The 25311-nt window shown below is 54.1% G+C and overlaps 3 protein-coding genes across 3 annotated transcripts; 1 reads left to right on the forward strand and 2 right to left on the reverse strand.

Annotated features, from left to right (window-relative positions):
* Positions 1-25: 25 nt before the first annotated feature.
* BCV69DRAFT_263124 (hypothetical protein) lies at positions 26-12469 on the reverse strand. Its single transcript, XM_025490728.1, has 5 exons — positions 12150-12469; positions 11883-12040; positions 11514-11810; positions 10367-11429; positions 26-10295 (listed from the first exon to the last, which is right to left on the reverse strand). Exons 1-5 carry the CDS (start codon positions 12325-12327, stop codon positions 238-240), a joined length of 11754 nt encoding a protein of 3917 aa, XP_025345774.1. The 5' UTR covers positions 12328-12469; the 3' UTR covers positions 26-237.
* Positions 12470-12600: 131 nt separating this feature from the next.
* BCV69DRAFT_284920 (hypothetical protein) lies at positions 12601-17414 on the forward strand. The gene is made up of 8 exons (XM_025493218.1): positions 12601-12853; positions 12965-13069; positions 13149-13239; positions 13333-16335; positions 16409-16559; positions 16629-16838; positions 16909-17071; positions 17141-17414. Exons 1-8 carry the CDS (start codon positions 12789-12791, stop codon positions 17160-17162), a joined length of 3810 nt encoding a protein of 1269 aa, XP_025345775.1. The 5' UTR covers positions 12601-12788; the 3' UTR covers positions 17163-17414.
* A 5207-nt stretch (positions 17415-22621) lies between these two features.
* Positions 22622-24753, reverse strand: BCV69DRAFT_284921 (hypothetical protein). Its single transcript, XM_025493219.1, has 3 exons — positions 23143-24753; positions 22861-23061; positions 22622-22785 (listed from the first exon to the last, which is right to left on the reverse strand). The coding sequence occupies exons 1-3, from the start codon at positions 24679-24681 to the stop codon at positions 22738-22740; spliced, it is 1788 nt and encodes a 595-aa protein (XP_025345776.1). The 5' UTR covers positions 24682-24753; the 3' UTR covers positions 22622-22737.
* Between the last annotated feature and the right edge of the window lie 558 nt (positions 24754-25311).

Here is a 25311-nt window from a genome sequence, read left to right on the forward strand (position 1 = left end):
ATGATGAGGAACATTACGTGCTGGACGGTGGACATTACTTCTTCATTCATATAGTTTCGCAACAACGCATCTGGTGTACAACAAAACAGGGAGAAAGCTATCATGACGCATATGGAAACGACGTCAGAGTGAGGTGCGATGCCGCCTGCCTCCCGATTTCTCTTTTCAAATCCTTCTTTTGCTTCATCGCCTGCCCCTGCCTCCTCCTCCTTCCACTGATCGCCACTCCTGACCCAACTACAACCAGGGCGCCCACAAAGGGTCCTGCAGAGCCAACTTGCCTGGTGACGTAGCGCTATTGATCAGATCCAATACGACTTGACAGACTGGAATCGAGCTCTCAGCCGGGCCATGATTACCACTGAGCAGCTTAGCTCGCTTGCCAACCTCGCTGATGGTCCTCGTGATGAACTGCAGAGGTGCATCACGCGGCAGGTCATCCTTGACAAAGATGCCCAAGAGATCCTCAAATTTGCCCTCTGGCTCAGAGAGACAGCGACCCAGGGCCATCATCGAAGAGGTGAGAATGCCTTCGACGCCAATGGGCCCGATGAAGTGCTGCATGTTTGGACTGAGTCGGAAGGGTGTCGCATCAGGAGTCTTGTGCTGTGGCATCTGAGGGTTGAACGAGGGTAGGAGGTCTGTCATCGAGACATGACCTCGAGAGCGCGAAATGTGGATGCGGCTCGGCATTCTTGACGAGATGAAGAAGACGTAGGTGAGGAACATGGCAGCAGCCGTTTGAAGCGTGAACTGCTTGCGCATGAGCCAGAGGTCCTCCGGAGTCGCCATACTTCGAGTGAGGTAAGTCGACAGGATCGTTTCAGGCACCATCTTGGCGCTGATCTCGTCCAGAAGGTCCATCCTCAGATTTGCCATCTCCACCAGGCCTCTCGTAGGATCCCACGCAGATTTCACCTTTTCAACCCAGAGCATCAGGGGCTCGTCCTTGCCCATCCCCACGTCCTTGCAATGCTCCTCATAGATGTCCTGCAGACTGACGAAGCTGGCGTCACTCTCGAGCAGACGCGCATGCGTGGCCAAAGGTATTGCAGCGGGCACGTGGAACGCCAGTCCACGTTTACGAGTTTCGATGCGCCTCTCCAGAATACCATTGAGGCAACGCAATAGCTGCATAGTCCGCTCCTCTCTTCTGCAGTGTCGCGGAGTATTGAGCTGAATGGCAAAGGAGTGGACGAGACCCTTGTTGCTCAGCATCGAAACTCGACGCGTACAGCTGCCAGTAGCGCGTGCAACCTCGAAGTTGTTACTGAATCGGCTGATCTTTACAAAGTCAGAGTTGTTGTCCTCGTGACCAAGGTATTGGCCTGGCACTTCAACCTCGTCGAACTTTAAGTGCTGAAATTCAACAAGGTAGTGACTGCAATGCTCGAGCGGGTTGCGTGTCGGCCGGCGGTCAATAGCGCTCTCGTAGCGGTCCCGCCACTGCTGTAGGCGCTGAATGCAGTCTCTCAAGGTCAAGTCAGGCTTGATGAAGTCCTCCTCGAATGGACCTCGTAGATTACTGCGAGCCAGGTTCTCACTGAAACGTTGCAGATTCTGACGAGTCGCGACAGGCAGCTTGCCGTCGTCCTTCGCCATTGTGGCTCGTGTAACGTACTGCTGGAGCGCTTCGCTCAACAAGGCGTTCATGAGGCGGTGTAGATCTTCCTCTGGGCTGGCCTTGAAGCGCTGCACCAATTGCTCGGCCATATTTTCCATCGTCAAAGCCAGCAGTGGGAAAGCAGTCTTCAGAGTATTGTAGACTACGTCAACATGATCCCAAGGCTGTGGCGCACTAGTGGGTGCATTGCTGTCACTCGATGGAGGTGAGGCCTGCGAAGCTGCTGCATTAGTGGCGCCAGGCACCTGCCGAGCACTTCCTTGTGGCGAAGACTGATTCGCATTGGCAGCAGAAGAGGCGGCAGAACCGGGCTGCTGCTGCGATGAGAAAGGCTGCCCCTGACCGCTCGGGGCCTCCGGTGCTGAGTTCGATGCCTCCTTCTTGGGCGTTGAGGATTCATCCTTCCCTTTATCCTGGCCTTCATTCTGGCTAGCGTTGGTGGAAGACGGCAGATCCTCGCTCTTACCATTGTTTGCCTCGCGCGGCGTAGCAGCAGGCGTGTCCGAGTTCTTTTCAGTCTCTCCAGCAGTCTCCGGCTTGCTCGCGGTTTCCGACTCAGTCTGGCCAGCTTTTGCGGGCGCTACATCGTTGGAGGCGACCTCCTTCGACGGCTGTGGAGATTGCTGCTGCTGCTGCTGCTGCTGCTGCTGCTGCGCTTGTGCTTGGGCTTGGGCTTGGGCTTGGGCTTGGGCTTGTGCCTGAGCCTGTGCTTGAGCTTGAGCTAGTTGTTGACGAGCTTGCTGCGCGCGATGGACGGCCAAATTGCGACGCAACAGTGAGTACTCCTCGCGGGTCGTACGTACCCCAAAGTACAGGGCTTGGGGATAGCTCTTGGCGATTGATACCAAAATACGCTTTGCTACCACGACTTCTCTCTGAGACAAAGCTGTCAGAAGTTGAGGCGTGAATGTGACCCAGTACCACGTCGGATGCTCTCCGCGGAAGCTCTCGAAAGCTGATATGGCAGGAGCCTGCGAGTTCTCATTGCTCAGAAGCCAAAGTACTCGAATCAGAATCTTGCGCACCTTGCTGTTCTTGAAGAGGCTGGCAGCTTGGAGGAAACAACTCAGAGCGCTCGCTGCAAAGAAGGCAGCTGTTGGCTGTTCACGAAGCATCCTCTCATTGTATCTGCCCCATTCGACCCAGGCTTTGGCCAGACTCAGGTCCATCTGGATGGCTGTTGCGAATGCATGATTTGCATCGTCAGATAGGCCCAGCTTCTCCATGAACATGCCCTTGAGCGTGAAGAATTCGGCCTTCTGAGGTGCAGCAAAGAACATCAAGTTGGTGTTGTTGATGACTTCTAGACCTTGGGCGAGCTCGTTCGAATTTTTGTAGTGGCACTTTGCTTGCTCTCGTAGTTTCAAGAAAGCCTCTTGAATCTCAATGTTCGGTAGAGTGTAGATCTTGGTGAGCGAGCTGATGCAGACGTCGTTGAGGTAATGCTTGCGGGCGACATGTGCGAAGCGATTGATGATCCAGGCAGTCTCGTGGTACCCTCTGTAGGCATATGAATTGGTGCTCGAGCCTTGGCCCCCGGGTGGCTGCAGATGAGGTACGAGGGGAAGATAGGCCTTGTTCACAGCAGAAAAGACATGCTGACGCCATGCCACAAGATCGCTCCAAGCATTGATGTCGTCCCAGAGGTTCGGCAGTCGCTCTCTCCAAGTCTGCATTAGAGTTTTCAGGTCAGCGGACCGCTGATCGATGTTCGTTGCATTGGTCTGAGATAGGCTGGAGAAAATCGTTGAAGCTTCCTGCAGCTCAACGAACTGCTGGAAGATCTGCAGCAAGGGGACGTGGGCTTGTGTGACAGTACGAGGAAGCGAATGCCACTTTCGCAGAGAAAGCTGAATGGCCTCATCGCAGATCGTACCAAATTCGCTCGGATTAGAACGATCTTGTTGCTTGAGGAGAGCCATGAAGGCGGCAAATACCCGTCGACGAGGCGTCGGCACAGCAGACAGACTATCGAGGGCTTGTTCAAGATAGTCTTTCTCTTGCACCCAGTCACTGAGTCGCCAGGCACACTCCAGAAGGAGGTCATTGTTTCCCTCGAGTTTGGCTAGATCAGTGAGGATCTCCCACTGCTGCAGCTTCTGCGCACAGATCACCCAGTGATCTTCCCAAAGGCTGTATTCAGCCTCTGTGAAAGTCAAGACACCAGTTCGGGCTCGCATCTGGGCGTTCTCGTAGGCGATCTGCGCCTTTGCCCACATGCCTGACTGCTCACACGCAATAGCAGAATTGGTCTCCACGTACACGCAGCGACGACGCCAAAGACCATAGAAGCAGTCGTCTTCGGCCAACTCAGCGAACATTTCGGCCTGAGCGTCTTGCGTAGCTTCGCGGATTGAATCGTCTTCCCTCGGCAGCGTGTTGATGAGATTCTGCAGCAAGTCGACTGACGTGTGCCATGCTTTAAAGGTCTTGCCCAGATACTTGACCACGTGCGGGGGCAACTCTGGTTGCGGCTGACACGCCTGCGCGCCATCCAGGAGTGTCTGTACGACATTGGGCCGTCTGGTGACCTGACGGAGATGATACTCGCGAGTCAAGATGCCAATGAGAGCCTTCGTGACATCGAGCTGATGTTTGCGCGGAAGAGCAGCCCATGCAGCCTTGAAGAAGTCGACAAAAATGTCATGAGTGCCTTGTCGTGATGCGTACAACAGCGCTCGGAGCGATGTGATGAAGGGCCCCACGGTAAGACCACGCATGTTCCGAACAAATGAGGTCTGATGTTTCGTAGAGATTGCGCTTGCGCCTGGAACGAATGGACGGTCTCCCTCAATTGAGCCCAGAAGGAGGTCAAGCACCTGTGTGATCCAGAAATACTCAGCGAGATGCTCCCAGCTCTGCTGCCCCAAGAGATATTGCATTCGGCCCGGGACAGCTTTGGTGAGCGTCTTGTCGAAGATATCGATGAATTTCTGGCGCAAGACTGGATCTCGGTGACGGCATCCGAGTAGAAAGGCTGGCTCAAGCTTGACCGTCAGCTCGGTGCGAGCTAATTGCGGCGATGTATAGATCTTGTAGATCAAATCAAGATACTCCCGAAGCAGCTCATCGTCGTCCCGATTCTCGAATGTGATCATCTTGACAAGTAGACCTGCCTTTTCTTTGACGGTGGGGAAAGCCTCCTGGCCATCTAGCACCCACTTCGATAGCGCTCCCAGTAGGAAGCGACATACTTCGATGCTCGAAGACTTCTCACCGAGCTGAACAGCAGCGCTCAGCCACCATCGTCGCTGCTCGCCTAGGTGCGAGATACGGGTCTTGGTCAGATCCAATGACATCAAGAGAAGTTTGATCGTTCCATCAACGTTGTAAGGCTTCGCGGAGGGTTGTTGAGCCAGATGTTCCCTGGTTGAGCGAGACAAAGCTTTGATAAGAGGACCCAAATAAGCGTCGATCCTCTCTGGCTTTGATTTGGCCCAGGCGCCAAGGACCACGAAGGACGCGAAAGGGTTTCTCCATTCGTTGAAGCCATCGCTGATAGCCTTGTCACCGAAAGCCCGTACGAGGCCAGGAACTTCTTCAGGGTCATGCTGCGTCGATTTGGACTCAGCAGCAACCGACTTTGCTGGGGGGCCGGCACGTGAGGCGCCGCTGACTGAAACGTCGTCGTCCTCTTCACCATCTGCATCCCTGTCTTCTGGCCGGATGTCGGGCACAGCCTCGAAGACTCTCTCGAGAATAGTACGCGTCAACTCAACCACGATCGGCTGGCTCATCCTCACACTCTTCTCCAAGAGCTTGCACAGTTGAGGCGCATGAGCCGCGAACCAAGCGTCGGACTTGTCCTTGCAAATGACACGTAGAGCCTGAAGCGAGTTGCAGACGATGTTGAAGCCGCTGCTGAACGGTTCAATATCGTTCAAGTCAGCTGCCATGAGGGGTCGCTGGAAGACGTTGAGCTTGATATCACAGATGTTCCAGAATCCCATCGCGGCAATTTCTCGATAAGTCATAAAAGCTCTGCCCACTGAGCCACGAGTCATTGACTCGGTCGAGAAGCAAATAGAGCGAAGTAGGAAATTGACCAAAGTTTCGCGGACATTCTTCGGCACAGAGTAGGCGTGCTCATCTACAAGACCAGCAGCCGGAGTGACCGATGGTGTTGCGGCATTGCCTTTCTGATCGAGACGTGTCCTCTTCTGGCGGTCGGTTGTCTGCCCTTCAGCTGCTTCGTTCGTCCTCTTTCTTGTCGAGACCTTGGAATCAGCGACCTCGGAATCTTGTCCATCCTGAGTGGTCTTGTCGGTTGCTTCTTTGGCTTTAGGGTCGCCAACGCCAGATTCGCTCCCTTCTTCGGCTATTCCATTCCTCTTTTTCTCCCATCGAACAATGAGGTCAACAACGTCAATGGCGAGCAGCTTCTGTTCCACGGACTGACCTGATCCGAACTTGGCCAAGCTGCTAGCCATCTGAGGCACGAAGGCTTCTCGATAGGGATAGAACAGATCTGCGTGCCGCACGAGAAGGTTCATGATGTTGAGCACAACGGCAGCCGTATGACCTTCGGTCACCAAGAGTTGCTTCGTCCAACGGATCCACCAGGGTAGCCCACCATCGCTAGGTGCTGGCACGCGCTTGGGCAAAGCTGGAACGAGGATATCCAATGCCCTGCGGAGCAGGTTGCGACCTTCCGCCTTCTCAGTTCGCAACATTCCGGTGTAAATCTGACCGATGATCTTCATGGGAGATTCGCAGTACTCGAGGAAGCGGGCAATGAAGATATACGCTGCATTTTTCACCGTCACATCCTCTGAAGGCATATGTGCCCAGCCGAATTTGATCGTCTCTCGACGAGGACCTCCAGCCGACGTGAGGAGGTGCGAGCAATGCTCCAGAGTCATCGTTGAAGCGTGCAGCAATTCGACTCGATGACCATCGTCCGAGCAGAGCTGCAAACCGATCTTAGACTGGAAGGGTTTCCAGACGCGATTCAGGACAGAATAAAAAAGATCACTGTCGAACAGTGGGGTGCTGACGCTCTCATCGGAGGCATCTGACGTCGTTGCATCGGCCATCACGGTATCCTCTGCCGTATCTTCACTTTTGTTGCCCTTTTTGGCGGCAGCTTTTTTGTCTTCTGCATCATTTGGTCTGGGCGCAGCCTGGAGAACAGGATTGACAAGAACGCGAAGCACCTGCGTCTTGTAATTCTGGCCGACGTTTTGATTCTCGAGAACTTCGATCCATTTCGTAATCACTTGTCTTTTGAGCGCAACGGAGCCATTGAGAGCGACCCTATCATAGCAGAAGCGAAGAGTGGGGGTCATATCCAGACAGCTGTGGAAAGTAAATGCATCCAGTAGCTCGAAGTAGGCTTCGAGATGATCTTTTCTTGACAGGTAAGCCTTGTAGAGTTCAAGCAGGAGAGAAGACTCGCAGTGTGGACCCGCATTGGCTTCTTCTCGCCTTCGCTTTTGACAAGCCGAATCTCTCCACAGCCCTCGTATAGCCTCAAAGACGTCATCGTGCTTGATCAACCAGTCAGGCTCTTGAACGCCGAAGGCTTTGATGAGCTCAAGACCTACACAGATGAGCTGAGGTCGATCCTGTCGAGCCAAGAGAGGAACAATGATCTCTCCGCGTCGCTCAGAGAGCTTTGCCCGTAGATGTGTCGACTCGGTCGATGCGATAGCCAGTCGCAAGCATCTTGCATGTCGTTGATCTTCAAGCCGTGTTGCAAAGTAGTCGCACGTAGCCTCTGGATATTTGTCTAAGAACGTAGCTAGTGGTTTAGTGAAGGGAGTGGGACCACAGCGGCGGAGAGTGGTCTCAATGTGTATGACGGTATTGACGAGCTGTTCCATGAATTGGACGGCCGCTGGTGGAAGCAGCGGGAAGACTCGTACTATTGCACACAGCGTCTCAATGACATCGCTATCACGCGGTAGCTTGGAGTGGAGCAGATGATGCGCATCAGCGTACTGGGGGCCTTGAAGGTCCCCAGCACTTGCCCTCTCAAGCATTGGCGCATGCGAAATAGCTTGCATGTGGCTCAGGAGCTTGCCTCCGATTTCGACCTTGAAGTATGTTGTGAGAAGCTTCAATAGCCTTGCCAGACCGTCCAAGCCTACAACCGTCAGCTTGGAAGAATCAGCGAGTGTCTGAAGAATTGGTGTGAGGCCGGACCGTAGCACATCCTTGGGCAGTTTGGTCTGATCCTGCAAAGTCTCTTCGAGGCTACTGTAAGCAACGTCTACAACTGCTTCGGAGCGCGAGTAAAGGCTCTTGAAGTACATAGAGATGATGCGTAACCTCTGATCTTGATGTTTCGGTCCCTGAAATTCCGGGCGATTCATGGCAGACGCTAGCAGGCGGATGGCGACCACACGTAAATTGGTTACCGCGACAGTGTTTTTGTAGTGCTGAGCTCGTCCGACTAGTGCGGCGTCGTCTGCATCGGCAAGAGCGCAGGCTTCCGTCAGGACGCGGAACAGCTCTTCGTTGAATGCTGGTAAGGGCGGATCCAGCTCCAGGCAAAATGTGATGGCGTCTATATGGCCGATCTGCATGCCGAAGGGCAGGGCTCGTAGTGGTTTACCAAAGATCGGTCCGAGCAAGCGATCTTTGACAGGCGCGAGAAGTGCGGTGACACCTTGGCCCCTCATCTTTGCCAAGAGACGGAAAGCTTCCCGCGTGACTGATCGCACCATGCTGTTGGAGCTTGCGAGCTCGCCGACGAGAGCACCAATTAGCAATGTCTGAGAATTCTCCCTTTGTCTGTCCCATTGGCTGCGCTCGTCTTCGTCGGCAGCTTCGATGCCCTCTGGAGGTGTATTGGCAAGCTCTAAGACATGGAGCAATGTTGCGCCTACGGCCTCTGCATTACGCGGAGGATCCGTCGGCATATCTTTGAGCATGAACACCAGCGCTCGCACAATCTCCAATTGTGTATCTCGCAACCATGCAATGGGTACTTCAGCTCGGCGTATGATAGCATCAAGCGCTGTCCACGCACCAGTCTTGCGGGCCCAAAGCTTGTCGTAGCAAAGACCGCAAAGCTTACTGCTCAAGCGCTTGATAATGAACAGCCAGAGCGTAGGATGCTCCCGAGATCGAGACGGATCGTTCCTTGTACCGCTGTCATTCTCGGCTGCTGCAAGCGCCTTTGCAGGGTGTCGGCAGGTGGCCTTGGTAGACTTGAGGATATCGAGGATCAGCTCAGTGTGGGCAGCAAGGTCGGGTGCCTCGTTTGCGATGCTTGACAGTGTCTCTACAATACCACCAAGGAATGCGGAGGTCAAAGGGGCAAGCCCAGCTGCTGGCAGATCCCGTGAGGTCGGTTCCTCTGGGAATCGCTTCATTTCGAGGCTGAAGACATGTACCGAGAGTTCGATGACGTAGGGCCTGGCTTGCTCTGCCAAATCGTCTGTCCTCGTTGCCTCAAAGATGCCGTGAACGACCTTCTCGAAGGCCGCCTCGATCTGCGCTTGGCCATGTGTAAGAGAGCCGTCCGAGTAAAGGGCAGCAGCGTGGCGCAGAAGTTCCCATGAATGCTTACGGTAGAACGGGTCCCCTCTGCGAACGTTCGCAAGAGCCAACTCCATGATCGGCTTCAGCTTCATCGACTGACTCCGACCAGTACCAAAGTTTACGGTGAAATGCCCAGTATCCCGTTGACTCTGCCAATTGATCGTCGGAGGCTGCTGTAAGATCCTGCGATTTCGCCCGCCCATCTTACCGAGAATTCTCATAGTTGTATGTGAGTGAGCATGAGGATGAGGCAGAGGCTGAAGATGCTCCCACAATGCTTTCATAATGTCTACCTGATAAGGGGCCATGATGGGATCCAGGAATTCCTGAGTCAGGTTGTCGATGCACAGTTCCAGCGTTCTGAGGCCTTGCGAAAGCAGATCCCCGGATGAACGAAGAGCAAGTACGAGTGGCTTCATGAGATAGCCAAGATATGGCAACAGCGCACTGAGACGAACGGGAACCGTCAGACACAGGTCAACAAAGGTCTCCTGCTGGGGCGACTCAGCGGCATCGAGGAACGTATGAAGCTGCTCAAGCATCACCGGCAGAAGTGGCAATACATCTTTGTAGAGCAGCTCGAATTTGCCCCCTCCGATACTCCTGAAGAGAGCCCTGAGCAACAGAAAATAGTTGGAGGGCTCCGTCGCTTTGGCAGCGAGCTTCATGGAATGCATGATGAAGTAGCCAAGGTGCGGTTGTAGCATCGATTCATTTTCCTCGGGATAGATCGTGACCGCCATGAAAGCAAGTTTGAAAAGTCGCAGTGTGACCGTTGCATTTTTTCGATCGGCATCTCCAAGATCATCGAGGCGATCAGCTAGAAACCGCAAGACAATGCCGACGAAGCGTCGCGAAGTGCTGCTCATGGAGAGCAGGTTTTGAGGCACACCCATGAGCGAGTTGTTTGTGAGCATCCGATCGTACAAGAATGCCAAGTTCGTTGTGAAGACTTCGTGAAATGTCTGCGGGGACAGATCGTAGAAAATTGGAATGAAAAGATCCATCATCTCCTTCTCCTGAGCAGGTTCCCGATGATCGATCATCGACCAGCAGTCGACCCCGGCACAGAACAAGACTCCGAAAGTATCGGCGTCAGGTTCCGGAGCCCCGCGACGCTTGAGGAGAGCCAGGAGTGTCTTGAAGCCGGTGAAGAGATTCCGCAACAAGAAAAGAACATCTGCAGTCCAGGCGGGAGGATTATTGAGATGAGCTGCACATATGAATGTCCCTGCCGCAAGTAATACTTACCCTTCAGCACATCGCTGTCTCGATGCTCATAGAGCATGTGCCCTCCCTGTATCGGTCGGCTTCTCTCGATCGTCACCACATTGGCTCTTTCGATCGTCTCGCCCTTCGCCTGAGCTTCCCTTCTCTTGCGGTTGACTTCCCAGTCCTCCTTGAAGCGAGGCAGGTTCCTCATCTTTTCGATGAAGGCATCTAGAATCTGTCGAAGCAACTGATTGGCGCCATCGGGGTCATTGGTGATAATTGCCTCCACAAGATTAAGCAAAAGCTTGGCGCACATCGTCTGGATTGCCGGAGCAAGGGTCGAATCGTGGAGCACTTTGCCATGAACATGAACGATCCGGGCCAGCTGAGCGGCCGATAGCTCGGCTCGAGAGTGGTGGATCAGATCAGCCAGCATACTGATCGCAAGAGGTCGGTGCATCTCTCGAGACGTGACGCCGGTGCCAAGCAAGACACGATCGTCGAGCAGGGTATCGATTTGACCTGCAAAATGGCTTCTTAGCTCTGTGCCCAGGATATGTCTTACAGCCACGAGAAGCTCCTTGCGTCCCCCTGCAGCTTCAGGTGGGCAATCTTCGAGTAGGCGGACGCTGACTCCAGGAAGTATCGGAGCATAGTCCTTGATCGCCGGTAGCCCGCTCTTGATGACATACGCGAGAAAGCTCATGGTCTTGATCTGGGCGTGAATCATCTCGGCGTAGGCAGTCCGATTTTTGATGTTCGGGGCCACACCAACAAAGATCTCTCCGCGCGCTTGGGCTGCTTCGTGAGCCTCGCGTTGAGGTCGTGCTTGCAGCAGTAGGCAGCCATCAAAGATGAACGGTATGAAAGCGTTCAAGGCGGGTTTGATGAGATGCTGGTAGGTCTGCAAGACTAAGACCACAGCGATAGGGCAGTCTGCTAAGACTCTGAAACCAGCAGATGTGCGGGAGAGCGACTTTGGAGCTGTGCTCGAGGAGGCTGAGGCGCCTCCGCCGAGCGACGAGGCCTCGGCGGATTGTGAAGTAGAGCCATCTGCAGGGGAGGAGGCTGAAGTGGCAGGAGAGTCGGACGAGGAGGGATGCTGATGCGTCAAGGAGTAGAGAAGATGCAGGTCAGATGGGAAGAATGTTATGTTTCAGTCTTGCCGAGTGGGAGAGCAACTCACGGTTGCTGTATTAGCTAGAACGGTATTTCCTCCCGAGCCAAAGAAGGTATCCACTGTAGCTGGCATGCCAACAAAGAACGTCTTGATCTGCTCGAAGAATGGCAAGGCAAATTCTTCACATTCGTCCTTGCAAGATCGCAGCATCTCGGACAAGATCTTCATGGTCAGCTCCCCATTATCTTCGTTGTCCTCTTTCAAGATCTGAAGCAGGACCGGAACTAATTGCTTGGCGAACCTACGCATGGGCTCGAAGGCAGGGAGCCTCCGCAACGTCTCGAGCAGGACATTGCGTAACCGCTGAAGTGACGAAAAAGGGTACAGACGCAAATCAGTATGCAAAGAAAGTGCAAGTGCCACGCTCGTACTTACATGCTCGGGGGCGTCTGAACGGAAGCTCGGTTGAGTTGTCTCAAAGGTTTTGAGAAAGGTGCTGACAAGGGCTTTGATGTAGGCCACAAAGTCCTGGTTCTGAAACGCTTCAGCACTCTCGCGAAGCTCTTGCGCAGCGGTGTACCGTCTCGTGAGATCTGTGGAGGTGCGGTCGTAGACAGAAGGTAAGGCGAGCAGACCCGCAAGCACGAAGGATAGAGTCGGTGAGCCAGTCTTCGGTACAGCGACATGCTTCACGCTACGCACCGGAACTTGTGTCTACAATTCTAGCCGCCAACTCCTCCAGCTTGGGAAAGGAAGGTCGAGAAGAGCTGGCAGCAGGGGCGCCGGCTTGTGCGGCTGTGGTAGCACCCGTCGAGGTTGCGGATGGTGTGGCAGCGGAAGCATTAGACGCGCTGCCGCTCGCCTCGCCGGACGCAGCCATGCTTTAGGCGACCTCTGCCTGGGAGAGGCTACCTCGCTCGCTGATGAGATGGAGAAGTGGTCCTGGCGAAGGCCGAGGACTGAGGGACGCCAGAAGAATGGCGGTGGGTATGAGAGGAGCTCTGTATGATGGTAGGGTATGAGATGGATTCAGAAGGAGTGAGTGGGAATATTGCCTCGGAAGGGCGCTCGCTCCAGTCGCCCCCCGCGCGCTTTGGCGGTCCCGCACATACCACTAGGTCCAAGTCACAGGAGACGCATTGTCCGCCCGCCTACCTTGGCCCATACTACGTTCACAGCTTGTCTCGACCTCTTCCTCTGGTCCACTGGGCCCAACATTGGTCTCGTCTCGGGCGTGTGTCTCTTCCAGGAAAGTTGGCGTGACCGACGACATAATTGAGCGTTGCCTGCCCAACGACGGGGAGGAGCTGTGCTCCGGTCCCAACATAGTCATACATCAGGATGGCTAGCCTATTACTCCGTCTCTTCGATTCGGACTACTTCTCTCCGCACCTAGCACTGTCATAGTGAGTGGAAAAGCTAGTGCAGGCAACATGTTCGCACTGTCGCTGGCAGCTGCTGACATTCGCCGCTCTCGCCCACCGTGTTCTGTCCTTGGCTTGGTTTCGTGCATATAGCTTGAAGACATATTCCGACAACATCGGCATCACATATTACTTGGTCTACAGACTGAGAACTTCGTTTCCGCCAGAGGAAGTCGAGTTTTACTGGCCTCAACTCTGGTAAGTGGTACAATGGCGTCTGAGTTTTCTCCTGTGTATCGCAGCTCATCCTGGAAGTGCTCTGTTCCATCGACCATAGTCATCTCCTGGTCACAAAGCCGTCAGAATCTCGGGCTCTAGAATGCTTTATACTCGAACGATGCGAGGAGTCTGTGCATGTGGCTCTTCTGGTAAGATGCGGCGTGGCGCGAGACCCTCAGGTGGTTTCGTCCTTGAGCTGACCTCTTCCGGATCCTCTCACATGCCCTCTGACGTGCCTCTAGACATTGTGGCATCTCCAAGCTGCACTCTTCGATCTTTCCGGTAATTCTCGCACCCCATCCTTTGGGGTCTGCAAAAGGGTGTACAACGAATGCCAAAGGATTCTGTACGACGATCCGCTGTCAGATGCTAGTGTCTTCCTTCTTCCGTCATCCAGCAGCCGGAGCAGGAGCAAGAAGGTAGTCTCCTCTTTAGCGCGAGCTAAGAGCAAAATTCTGCCTTCCAATGCCAAGAGTGCTTTGGTGGGTATGGGAACTGTCCTCGCCAGTGTACCAGGGATGCCGTTGCTTGCTCCGTTCAGTGGACAAGTCGCCGTGGAGCAAGGCAGAGCGAAGCCCCGCGTTGGCGATCTCGATGCCATTGGGACAGGCGTGGAGAGGATCCAATCAGAAGAGGATGCTGACTCCGATGATGGAGTGCAGGCATCAGATGACGACGCTGGTCTGAGCAGCGAGGATGAAGGTGATTCACCTCTTCCTGCTCCGCGCTCCGTATCTGCAGAGGCCACAGGTCAGACGGCGCCTTCGCAACGCCGGACATCCACAGTCCAGAACCCAGGCATGTCGAAGACGGCTAGCACCAGAATGCCCGGTCAAGGAGAGCCTTCGTCTACAGCTAGTCCTGTGGAGCAATCGCTGGCTAACATCTCTGCAACCTGGAATGGTTTGAGAGGCAAGGCGACAGCAGCAATTAACGATTCTCTTGGCTCTGGCCTCACAAGCGCCTTTGTAAACAAAAAGCCCTCGTCTCAGCAAACGACTCAATACCCAGATGGACTTCGTCCTTGGCATCCCCAGAGAGCAGCCAAGCGTCCGGCTGCCCGACAGCCGCACGTGGCTAGCACAAGCGTTCTCACAGCTAGCGCGACCTCGGGTGCGCCTCAACGTCATTCAGCAAGCAGTCAACACCAAGATCAACACCGAGCCAACAGCTCAAAGTCTGTACCGGACCTGAGCTCAGCAAGGCGAAGTGTCTCTCTCTTTTCCTCCGCACTCAACCTGGAGGATGGTGCTGCTACACCTGTAGATGCGGTACTCTCCCAGTATGACTCAGAGGCTAGGCGCAGACTGCTGCGCAGCAATTACTGCCGGACACAAACGGAATTCCTGCTCAGTCTGCAGGACATATCCTCACGACTGCTATTGTTGCCCAAACCTGCTCGTCTCTCGGCCCTTCGAGCCGAACTCACAGCTCTGAACCATCGACTGCCCGCAGAAGTCTGCTTTCCACTCTGGTGTGCTGCCATTTCAGAAGCTGGCGCCGGAAAAGATTCGGAGAATGCGATCGAGGGATCTCACGTCGTTCCTGGTACAGAGAAGGAGGGCAGAGACCCCCTGGTCAGCGTCGCTCAAGTGCAGGCCCAGACGCCATCATCAACCAGGCGGATCAAGCACCATCGCGTGGTCCGGATTAATCCATCGGAGGCAGTGGTCCTCAATTCTGCTGATCGTGCACCATACCTCTTGCACGTTGAGATACTGCAGAACGATCTTGACTTTGACCCCGAGCGTAGATCAAACCGAGAGAGCCTCAAGAAACTGGTCGTGGCCGAGGATCTCCGGCGTCGAAAGTTTGCGCTGAGTAGAGCTTTCGGTGCGGACGTGGACGCTGCAAGTAGAGAGGCTTTGCATCGTAGAGACACAGACACCACACACGGAACTGCGGGTGTTTCTGGAAGAGATGATTTGGCAGCTGATAGCGATCTCCCCGCAATCACCGGCAGCACGAGAAATGAAGCTACGGATGTAGGAAAGGACGGTCACGTCGCGGCCAGCAATGACCTGCAAGTTAGCCGTCCCGATCTACCCTCACGGTCGTCCTCCCCTCAGCTTGGCTTGTATAGCAGTAATGGAGACGAAGAGGTGGATCTGACGGAACAGGCTTTCGGGTCGGACCTCGCAGCATTCGGAGAAGAGCGGCAGATTGAAGAAGAAGATGGCGACGAGCTGGCAGCCGCGATGAACCGACATCATGATGCAGCTGCTTGGACGGAAGCTAACTCTGCAGGCGTAAATAGTACTAATGCTGCCGCCGGCTCTGACGATCACACTCGCCCGCGCCGGCCATCTTCTGCTACAGCGGCTGCTGCCTCGGTCGCTGCGAAGAGGAAAAACTTCTCCTTGGACGAGTATTCGGAGAGGATGCGCACGGCAGCCATAATGCTGGCTCAACTCAACCAGTCTACGAATGCCTCGGCTCAGCCAGCTGTCACGCACAACCCACATGTGAGCGCCACCGCTCAGGGCGGTTGGAGTAGCTGGATCATCGGTACAAGCTGGGCTACACCCGTACCAGGCACTACGGCTGCAGCAACGAAGAGTGAGGTAGGGCAGGGCTCAGCTGGTGTCAAAGTAGCACTGGGGGGCTCAGGGAGCTCTGTCCCATCGCAAGTCCCGGTTGCACCTTCTTTAGGAGGGTCGTCATCAATGGCCTCCTCTGCTGGTCCTTCTCGCCTGATAAATACTGACACAGAAGCTATCAGAAAACGGATCATGCAAGAGATGATGATGCTAGAAGAGGAAAGAATGGAGCGCATGAAATCCGGAGGTCGCAAAGTCGGTGGCAATAAGCGTCCGGCTGCTGGAGTGGAAGATGAAGCAACCGTCCTGAAGGCTGTCAACAAGGACGACCCTTCCGCTGCCATGTTCAAGGAGACTTGGGCGGCCAAGAAAGCTCGCATACGAGCAAGCTCTCCTTACGGCCACCTGCCCTCGTGGGATGTCTTCAGCGTCATCGTTAAGACTGGAGCTGACCTCCGGCAGGAGCAGCTGGCAGTCCAGCTGATCAATGAGTTTGGCCGGATTTGGCAAGACTGCAAGTCTCGCATTTGGGTCAAGTACTTCAGAATTCTTGTTACAAGTGAGAATTCGGGTCTCATGGAGACTATTACGGACGCTATCAGCGTGCACTCGATCAAAAAAGAGGCATATGCTAGGACGCAGCGAGACAGCGGCGATGAAGGCGGGAAAATCGCAACCTACAGCATCTTCGATCACTTCGTCAATGTATGTGCAGTCGTAGGAGGAGGCACAAATGTATAGCTCAAACTTACCTTCTCTCCAATCGCTCACTCCGCAGACTTACGGGGATCCTTCTTCCGCCAAATTCGGCCGAGCGAGAGACAGGTTCCTCGAGTCATTGGCAGGTTACTCGATCATATCGTATCTGCTACAGATCAAAGATCGTCACAACGGCAACATACTCTTGTCCAGTGATGGGCGCATCATACGTACGTCGTCAGTCAGAACGAAAAGGAGACGCAGCTTACTGACGCAGCTTACATGCCATGCACCTGCAGACATCGACTTTGGGTTCATGCTGGGCATCTCTCCAGGAGGTGTTGGCTTCGAGGCTGCACCTTTCAAATTGACTCAAGAGTACATAGATATTCTTGGAGGCATCGACTCAGCCAAGTTTGACGAGTTCAAGCAATTGATGCGACAAGGGTTCAAAGATGTTCGGAAGCATGCCGAGAGGATCATCATGATTGTCGAGCTCATGCAAAAAGGTGGGTGGGTTGTGTTGCTCCAACTTCGCGTACCTCATGCTGATACCGTGACAAATGTCAATACCTGCAGACTCGAAGCTACCATGTTTCGCCCTAGGCGACTTTACCGCTTCCAATCTGCGTGATCGTTTCGCGCTCGCTCTGTCGGCCTCCCAAGTCGACGACTTTGTTGATCGCCTCGTCCTAGCCAGCTGCGCGAGTTCTTATACCAGGCTTTACGACAGCTTCCAATAGTAAGTGCTGACAATGGCGAGCTTGTTGCTGTCTTGTGTCTAACACCAAGTCACTACTCTCCCTTACAGCTACTCTCAAGGGATTCTGTAAGATGCTGTCCCTTCTTCAATCTTCAATACATGCTTTCTGTTGCTCCTACCCAACACGTCTTACTCTGAACCCTCATTCCGCGCGTCGTCACCGGAGAGATGTGTCACCCAAAAACGCCGCTGCACCTTGCCGCGCCTGCTTCTTGCGTGAATAACCCTTTGCCGCTCACTGATGGCGTACATCTGGGCCTGTCTCATGCTGCTGCCTCCTGCTTTCTCTGAACAAGAAAGCGAGAAAGCCCGTTCGTTTCTGTCAGTGACAATGGTATTGATTTGCACTGACCTTGTGCATCTCCAGCTCACTGGCTCACACTGTCGGCAAGCGAGAGCTTGAGATAACCTCGCATCTGATCTGAATTGTGACGCTAGTCTCCGACACCTTGACGGTTCCTTACGAGCGTCCTGGTGGATTGTGACGATGTCAAACCTGCAACGCAGCCTTGATGGCGTCTGGAGAAATGACCAAAGACAGCCGTTCGGGGGCAGGTCAGTTACCCTTATTCCCAAGATGTTACCAGATTGGAGCTCGGAAGCTCTGACCCTGGGTGCGCAAGGGGAAGCTATCGCTAACGATGGTGCCCGGACCGGGCCATCACCATAGCTTTCTTGAGCACCCGGGTCGCGCAGAAGCGTCAAGACGCAAGCGATCCGTATCCATTGCGCGTCCTCAACCAGGGGAACGATTCTCCCCGCCGTTCACCATCTGACTATCGAGTGCAAGTGGGAGTTCACAAGAAGATGGCCAGTAAGAAACTTCCCTTTCTATCTTCTGCAGCTGGAAGAGGGCTACAAGAGGCACATAGACGGGCTGCAGGACCGGTGTAGCGGACACGTGGAATGCATCTCGAGGGACCCCACAAGCATCAAATGGTCCTGTTTATGTCGCCTGCGATCGGAGTGGCCTGTCGACATGCACTTGCAGTTGCTTAGATCGTGTGCACGCACGCTTGCTCAGCGACAGGGGACTGGGAAAGAGAGGGGTTCCCTTGAACCGCTTGACAGATTCGTAAGTCTGGCCGCAGACGTCCCACACGCATTTGCCTCAGTAGGTCCGATGCCCAATGACCTAAGTAGCAGCTGTGGGTTTCTCAATCGTAAGGATATCCCGCTACCGGTTCCGGGCGGACACCCGTACAAAGGTTGCCGGCAACCTCCCCTAGCTTTGCTTTAATCATAGCACCAATCCCATCGTTGCCTGCAACATCGCAGGCTGCGATCTGAGGACGGAGAGGTCGCTACCGTCTATCTCATCTTGCTCGGTGCATCGCTTGCGGCAAGACTTCGAAAGCTTGTTCAACGAAACGGTACCGATGTGAGGCAGCCCTCCGTCCGGGTGGACGATCCTCGGCCCAGGCACTAAGAGTCTGCTGGAGTCGCACGCTTCTCTCGCTGCTTACGTTGCGCTACATTATCAACAGCTACTCAAGAAGGGCATCACTCTGCCCAGCGTGCTGCGAATGAGCATAAAGCCCTGATCGGGCGAATCCTGGCTCTCGATCGTCAGACCATGTGAAGGTAGCGCGGGAACACAACAGGGCGGTCATGTAACACTAAAGTGTCGGACATGGCTCACGTCTACCTGTACAGTAGCAAGCACACTCGGAAGCCACGTTTACCTGTACCAAGCACACTCATGTAGCGACGTCATTTCTTGCACAGCGGCATCGCGGTGGCCATAAGGTCCCGCCGGGGTGACGAGCTGGACGGCGGACGACTTTCCGGCCGGAGAGGCCTTCTTCCTCACAGCAACAACCTCCGTCGTATCGGCTCGTTCAGCGGACTGGTCCCAAGCTCATTGCTACGGAAATAGACTTATGAGGCTCCATGCGATGGTCGGGTGGACAACTGGAATACATCACGAGCAGCCTCGGGAACATGGAGCGCCGTCCTCGGGCAAAATTGTGCAGTACCTGGACCGAAAACCCAAATGTCCAGTACCGTACAATGGGCGATCGCGGCCAGGGCAGATCTGGGTGCTTTTCGAATAGATGTGCGTGTTGAGCATGCTTCCAGACATTGTCAAGGGACGACTCAGACTACAGAGAGCATACCGTACGACGTGCTTTCCCACCTCGCGTCTATTGAGCGCTTCAGCGTAGATGTTAGTACTGCACTGTGCTGTTTATTGTACGATAATGTACAGTACGGTACGGTGTATCTCAGCTTCAAGGCCCGTGTACTGTTCAGTACGGTATGCAAGCTGTTGAGCTGCGTTACTGTATACAGTATTGTACCATACAGTACAGTAGCGAACCGCATGATGTGATGCGGTCGACTGAGAGGCTCAAGCAGTCAGAACACAGCGCAATAAACCAAAGCAGCAGTATTGTACAGTAGATTCTTTACGGCACATCCTGCTCAGACACTCCGTAACGGTGCTTTGAGTCACTTTTTGGTGATTCCATGGAGTCTCAAGCTCTCAACAGGGCCCGAACCATAAGTCACGCTGTCACGGTACGCTCTCGGGTTACAATGTACAGCACAGTACTGCAAACAAGGAAGAAACGTCTACAAGAAGGTTTGCCTACACCAAGACAGCTTCTACTGTGTAGTCTTGCAAACGCTGTAAATATTTGCGTCGCTGACTCAGTGGTGTACAGTAAAGTACAGTTCAATACAGTACAGTACTGCACACATGCAGAGAGACCTGCTGTTGCGCAGCTGATTCACGGAAATTGCGAAGCTTACAGTATATCGTTGAACAGAAGGCGGCATTGCACAGTACAGTAGGCCAGATGAAAAGCGGCACTTTTACGAGGCGCAGACTGCAGTGTATTAGACAGTACAGCAGTGCCAGGCCCTCTGTAGTCCGCCAAAGGGTCACCGCACAGGTGTTCCTGGCGATCCAGTACATTACATGACATGAGCAAATTCAAACAGCACTGTGCTGTACTGTACTGTACTGTACTGTAGTGTTTTTTCCATTGCTCCGCTCGACCTCACGTCGACAGGTATGTGTGAGACACCATTTGTCAGTTGGCCCTTAAATCTGGGCTACGCACATCGAAGTCTAGCCAGGCAAAGATAGTTTGCCAATGTTCAGGCTCAACTGTGGCTATGTGGCTTTGCTGTAGTGCCTGGTCTTGGCTGATTCGTAATTTGCATCTGGATTCAGATGCCCAGAAAGCGAGAAGACTTGCCACAATCTGAATACGACCAAAACACGTCCAGAACACCGTTCTGCCATTGGCAGAAAACAAGATCCCTGGTGCAGCACGTGCAGAATAAATGGTCAAGGGGACCAGCATGGCAGCCTCCTCCAGAGTGCTGCACTTCCGAGACAAAAGCTGACAATTAGCTCGAGCATGACATTGGTATGCTACAGTAACGAAATTGAGCGCCCTCGTGCACTTCCTACAGTCCTCACTGCTTTTGCGAGACGCAAGTCGATTTGACAATCTATATGAATCTCGGCGAGACGCAATGACAAACAACTGCATGCCAGTATAGCAATGAAGCCAGATTACTCTTCTCTACTCTGCAGAAAAGGACACAGTGAGCTCTGAGTCACACGAGCCCAACAGAACCTTACCTAGATAGGCAAGGTGAGTATAGCGAGCTGTCTTACATCTGAGCAATTCAAGCTTTGGTTCAGCACATTCTACAGTACCCTGAAACCAGCACGAGCAGCAGTCGAATATCAACTTGGCTGAACATTTTTGCCTCGGCTGAAGTGCGACTGGCCTGCTGCAGTATATGATTGTCGTTCTCTCGTTACTCAATCGTACTATAGCCACGTGCAGCGAGTCAAGCTATTTCAGCAGGAACACAGCCACTCTCGCCATCTGCAGATACTACTCCTTTTGTCACTCAATTCTAGCCATATGCACGTCAGATTAGCCGCTGCACCAAGATTCTAGCCAGGCCAAAAACACTTTGGCATCATGCATGTTCAAAAGTAGCCGCATGACACTGCTCTAGTGCTTGAATCTGGCTAAAGCGTGGCTTATCTTCAGGCTCAGATTGCTCAAATGTAAGGCAGACTGCCAGACCTCAAGCCAGCCTGCCAATCTCACCTGCAGCCGGCTAGAATTGGGTGACAAAAGGAGTATACTGTATCGTACTGTACAACTTCGGTCACACAACATCGTTCTAGTGCCCGATACGGAGGTCGGCTTGATACCAGGCTGAGATTGGCAGAATGCGAGGCTGGCCGCCAAGCTCTTTCTAGAGCTGCCCAGTCGAGATCTATACTGTACAATATGGCTAGAGCCGAGTGACAAAGAGAGTACACAGTACTGTCCTGCACCTTTCTGGAATTGGGTGCAGAGGGAAGTGACGAGCCTCGACTTTTACGTTGTGCTATACCGGAAGTCGCTCCTTGTGTTGAAGAAAAAGCACTGTTCGGCCACAATGAAGCAATTGTGAGAGATTGCACTCGGTGCGCTGCACACCCGCATGTTCACTTGCTCGTACTCAACAGCCACTGCAGTAGGATGCGTCCTGTACAATACAGAGTGTGGTTCTGTACTGTACTGTACGGTCGACCTCTGTCACTGTACTGTATCCGCAAATCTGTTGTTGCAAGATCTGTGCCCAAGACTTGCACTAGACAGAGTGCAGGCATGTCCCCTGATTTGGACTGGCAAAACGCGAGCTGATCTGACATCGCTGTTGGCCTGTTGCTGGGCCAATGGCCACGTCAATTGCTTAAAGTCTACACTACTGTTGCACTGTAGCAAAGATCACCTGACGGGCCTTGTTCTCGTAAAGCTGGCTTGCGTGCTACAAATGCTCAAAGTTGGGGCATTGTGACAAAGTGCTGTGACAGCCGTTGCGAAGGCTGACGTGCTGCATACTGCATGATACAGAACAGCACGGCATTGTATTGTCAGGCAAGCCCAAGAAAGGTTTCCAGCTGCGCGGGACCTTCACGTCATTGGAGCGCAACAGGTCTGCAGCTGTGACGGAGGTGATCCGGAGGGCAAGCATGCACTGTACCGTATCGTCCTGTGTACTGCAGAAAGCCTGTACGCTCTTCACTGTACTGTACTGTACTGTACTGTATTCTATAGTCTGATTCTCACGCCCTAGTACTGTAAGCGGCCTGAGTGACCGGTGTATGAGGGTCCTTTAGACCTGAATGCGCAGTGGTCTTTTCATGCGATTCGGTACTGTACACTCCTGTGGTTGACGTTCGAGTGGCGGGCGTGTGTGGCCTACTAATGACAACGTTCCGAGTCTTGAGACTAGTAGTCCCAAGCCGGAGTCCAGCAGCTCGGACTATAGACGGGGTCTTGCACCTGGCTAGGACAGGGTCTTAGGCATTGCCCACCTCGCAAGATTGCGCGGCACCTTGTCAGAACAGTGAAGCAGCACAAAAGGCGGACGCTCAGATGGACGGTAGTGCTGGCGCCGGATAGTGCCGGATGTTTTGCTCTGTCGTTTACAGTAGCATCATTCTCATCGCCTATTGTCAGAGCTTGCTACGAGGCCTATAAAACTTCGACATTGACATTAGGCAGGATCAAATGAGGTTGTGAAGTAAGTCACATTGTCATGAAAGAATCACATGGGTTGACATGACAAAGTCGAGACCATCCCACCCACACCCGGCTCTCTATACATCGGCAGTCTCATCGGCGAGCACTCAAACTCCTAGTCTCTTCGAAGCGGTCGATGATCTGAGTCAGATCAAGGAGATGGGATCAGCCTTCCGATCACCGGCGCACACATGCTCAGCCCACCAGTCGACTTACACTTTCCGTGGCCTGTCGCATCTCTTTGGCCATTCTACTGACTTCACTACCTGGCCTGTTGTACATCATGGCATTTGCGAAGAGGTGGTTGAATGCGCGCCTCATCTGAGTTGCTGTAGTTATTTCTCCCTCTTTGATTTGCGACTTGATGGTCTTGAGGGACGTTGGACGCCTGATGAGGCCGTGATAGTCAGGTGCATCCTAGTGAGACGACGGCAGATCGCAGTCGTCAGCGTGCGGCTCTTGCCTGTCTCGACCATTAGACTCCAAGGCTCTACTTACCGACTCCTTGACTTCATTCTGGAAAAGATTACCGTGAGTATGGGCGCTAACTTCGGTCCAGATCTGCAGCAAAAGCTTCTCATTAGCCTTTCGGCGCTTCTCCCTTTCCTTGTTCCTGTCCTTGGCGCTGTCTTTTTCCCGCTCCCTGCCGCTGTCGACGCTGTGACGGGCTGAGCTAGAAGCACGACGAGGTCCTTCCCTCTTGCCACCTCGGGCGGGAAGAAGCGGACTGTCGCCGACATCCTTGCCTTCTTCATCTGCGATCTCCTCATCCATGCTGACGTCTTCAACAGCCGACGCTTCTCGAGACTGCCGTGCGCTTCGACGCGTTGTTGCAGTAGGCCTTGTAGGTGTGACTACCGCATCCCCTGCGTCCGCTCCTGCGGACTCTTCTGGTTCTGGAGCCGGCTCGCCTCGACGGGAACGACGCTGGAGAGGTGCTGGTCTGGCTTTCTTCGCAGAAAGCGGCGAAGCGCTCTCCATCTCTTCGGTGTTTGCTGTTGTGCTGTTGATCGTGGAGGATCGGGTTCTTTTCGCCTCGCGAGCATTAGCCTTGCTGGCTGAGTCCACATTCTTGTCTTCCTCATCCTCGGCCTCTGAATTTGCGTCCTCATGCGAGCGCTCTCTTTTCGGGCCTTTCGAGGACTCTGCGAAATGGTTGGACTCATCAGCGTCACCCTTGTCCTCTGCAGATTGAGGGCCACCAAGCGCTGCTTCCACCCCTTCTGCTTCGGTCTGCTCCATTCCTGCGGGTTCTTCACCATCTCCGGACGCCGCAGTGATATCCTTGTGCTCGGCACTGCGACCGTGGGACAGATTTGCAGCCTCTGACGGTGTGTCTGGCGCGCGGCCTCTGTTGGATCGTACTCGAGCTCGCAACGAGGTGGGACTAGGGGGTGGTTGGCCGGCCATAGAGGTATCCTGAGGTAGAGGGACCGGAGAGGTGCGACCGGTGGCGGACGTAGATTGATCAGCCTTGGATGAGGATGCAGCACCGCTAGAGGGTTGGACAGCCGGGGGTACCTGCTTCGCCAATTCTTCCTGCAGCTGGCTGTCTGCCTCTGCTGATTTGAGGCGGTCGATCTTCGCAATGAGCGCCTTGAACTCCTCTTCCTTCTTCTTGATGCTGTCTCTCAGCTCTTCCATTCTCTCCGCATAAAGGATCTGTGCCAGTGCCAGCTGGCTCTTACGGTCCATCTTCGGGGGCAGCCCTCGGGCTTCCTTGGGCCTTTGCTTCAAGATCACTGCTGAGCTCTCCACTTCCTCTTCGCCTCCGATGACGAGATTGTTGCTCCTCATGAGCGCTGTCCAGGTTCTCTCACACTCTCTGCTGCCGAATACGCGAACGAGTGTGGTGCCAGCCTCCTGCGCCGCCTTTAGGCGACCCGGAGTCTTGATGAGGGGATGAGCGAGCATCAGATTGGAGACGTTGACCCAATTGGGGGGCGCCTCACCGAGGTGATGTACTGCCTGAGCCAGGAGGAGCTTGTCGGAGACCTTCCATGACATGGTAGGGGCAGACGTAAAGAGGGGAGGCATGTCTGCGGGGGGCGTAGACCCTGACATGCTGGGCGAGATGTATGGTACTGGCGAGGAGGAGATGATCACCACTAGGCCGGAAAGAGTAGCAAGGCGGCGAGTGAGACCCGCACGCTCGTCTGCTTCACGCGCTCCTCGGCGACTTTTGACTGCCTCGCGCCCTTTCCGCTTTCATCAGACTGCTATGGGCTCCTACCAGCCGCTACTTGGTGTGCTTCGACTCTACTTCACTCGGGACACCCTCTTTCCCGTCCTCCGTAGCGCTGTTGCAATGGTCTTTGGGTGTGGCTGGACGCAAAATTTCCCGCATGCCTCATCGCCGACTCGCCGGACGTCGTTAGCGGGAACGTGTGCCTCGTCACTAGTGCCATTTCAGGTCTGGGCTTGGAAACATCATTTCAGCTGGCTAGATATGGCGCACGGGTCGTGATGAGCGTAAGAAATGAGGCTTGGGGTAAGAGTGCGGTACAGACGGTCCAACGGAGGCTCAGAGAAGAGACCTGTGGAAGCCACGCCAGTGGTAGTATCGAGCTTTTGGTTGAAACGAGGGGGGGAGGCTGGCGAAGGGAAGGCATCAATGCTCGACCTGGGAGACGTGAGGGCTGTGTGGAGTATGGTCAGACTTTCGCG

Source organism: Pseudomicrostroma glucosiphilum (genome assembly GCF_003144135.1).
Source record: "Pseudomicrostroma glucosiphilum strain MCA 4718 unplaced genomic scaffold BCV69scaffold_15, whole genome shotgun sequence".
Taxonomy (NCBI): domain Eukaryota; kingdom Fungi; phylum Basidiomycota; class Exobasidiomycetes; order Microstromatales; family Microstromataceae; genus Microstroma; species Microstroma glucosiphilum.

Bases quoted from the DNA above. Each gene is read 5' to 3' on its own strand.
- BCV69DRAFT_263124 (XM_025490728.1), bottom strand. From the start codon at position 12,327: ATGGCTGCGTCCGGCGAGGCGAGCGGCAGCGCGTCTAATGCTTCCGCT. The intron at 11,811-11,882 runs GTAAGTACGAGC...TCGTCACTTCAG, and splicing joins GTTCAGACGCCCCCGAGCAT to CGGTTACGCAATGTCCTGCT. The intron at 11,430-11,513 runs GTGAGTTGCTCT...TTGACGCATCAG, and splicing joins TTCTAGCTAATACAGCAACC to CATCCCTCCTCGTCCGACTC.
- BCV69DRAFT_284920 (XM_025493218.1), top strand. From the start codon at position 12,789: ATGGCTAGCCTATTACTCCGTCTCTTCGATTCGGACTACTTCTCTCCG. The intron at 16,336-16,408 runs GTATGTGCAGTC...CTCACTCCGCAG, and splicing joins TCTTCGATCACTTCGTCAAT to ACTTACGGGGATCCTTCTTC. The intron at 16,560-16,628 runs GTACGTCGTCAG...ATGCACCTGCAG, and splicing joins CAGTGATGGGCGCATCATAC to ACATCGACTTTGGGTTCATG.
- BCV69DRAFT_284921 (XM_025493219.1), bottom strand. From the start codon at position 24,681: ATGCCTCCCCTCTTTACGTCTGCCCCTACCATGTCATGGAAGGTCTCC. The intron at 23,062-23,142 runs GTAAGTAGAGCC...TCGTCTCACTAG, and splicing joins AGAATGAAGTCAAGGAGTCG to GATGCACCTGACTATCACGG. The intron at 22,786-22,860 runs GTAAGTCGACTG...GATCTGACTCAG, and splicing joins TGCGACAGGCCACGGAAAGT to ATCATCGACCGCTTCGAAGA.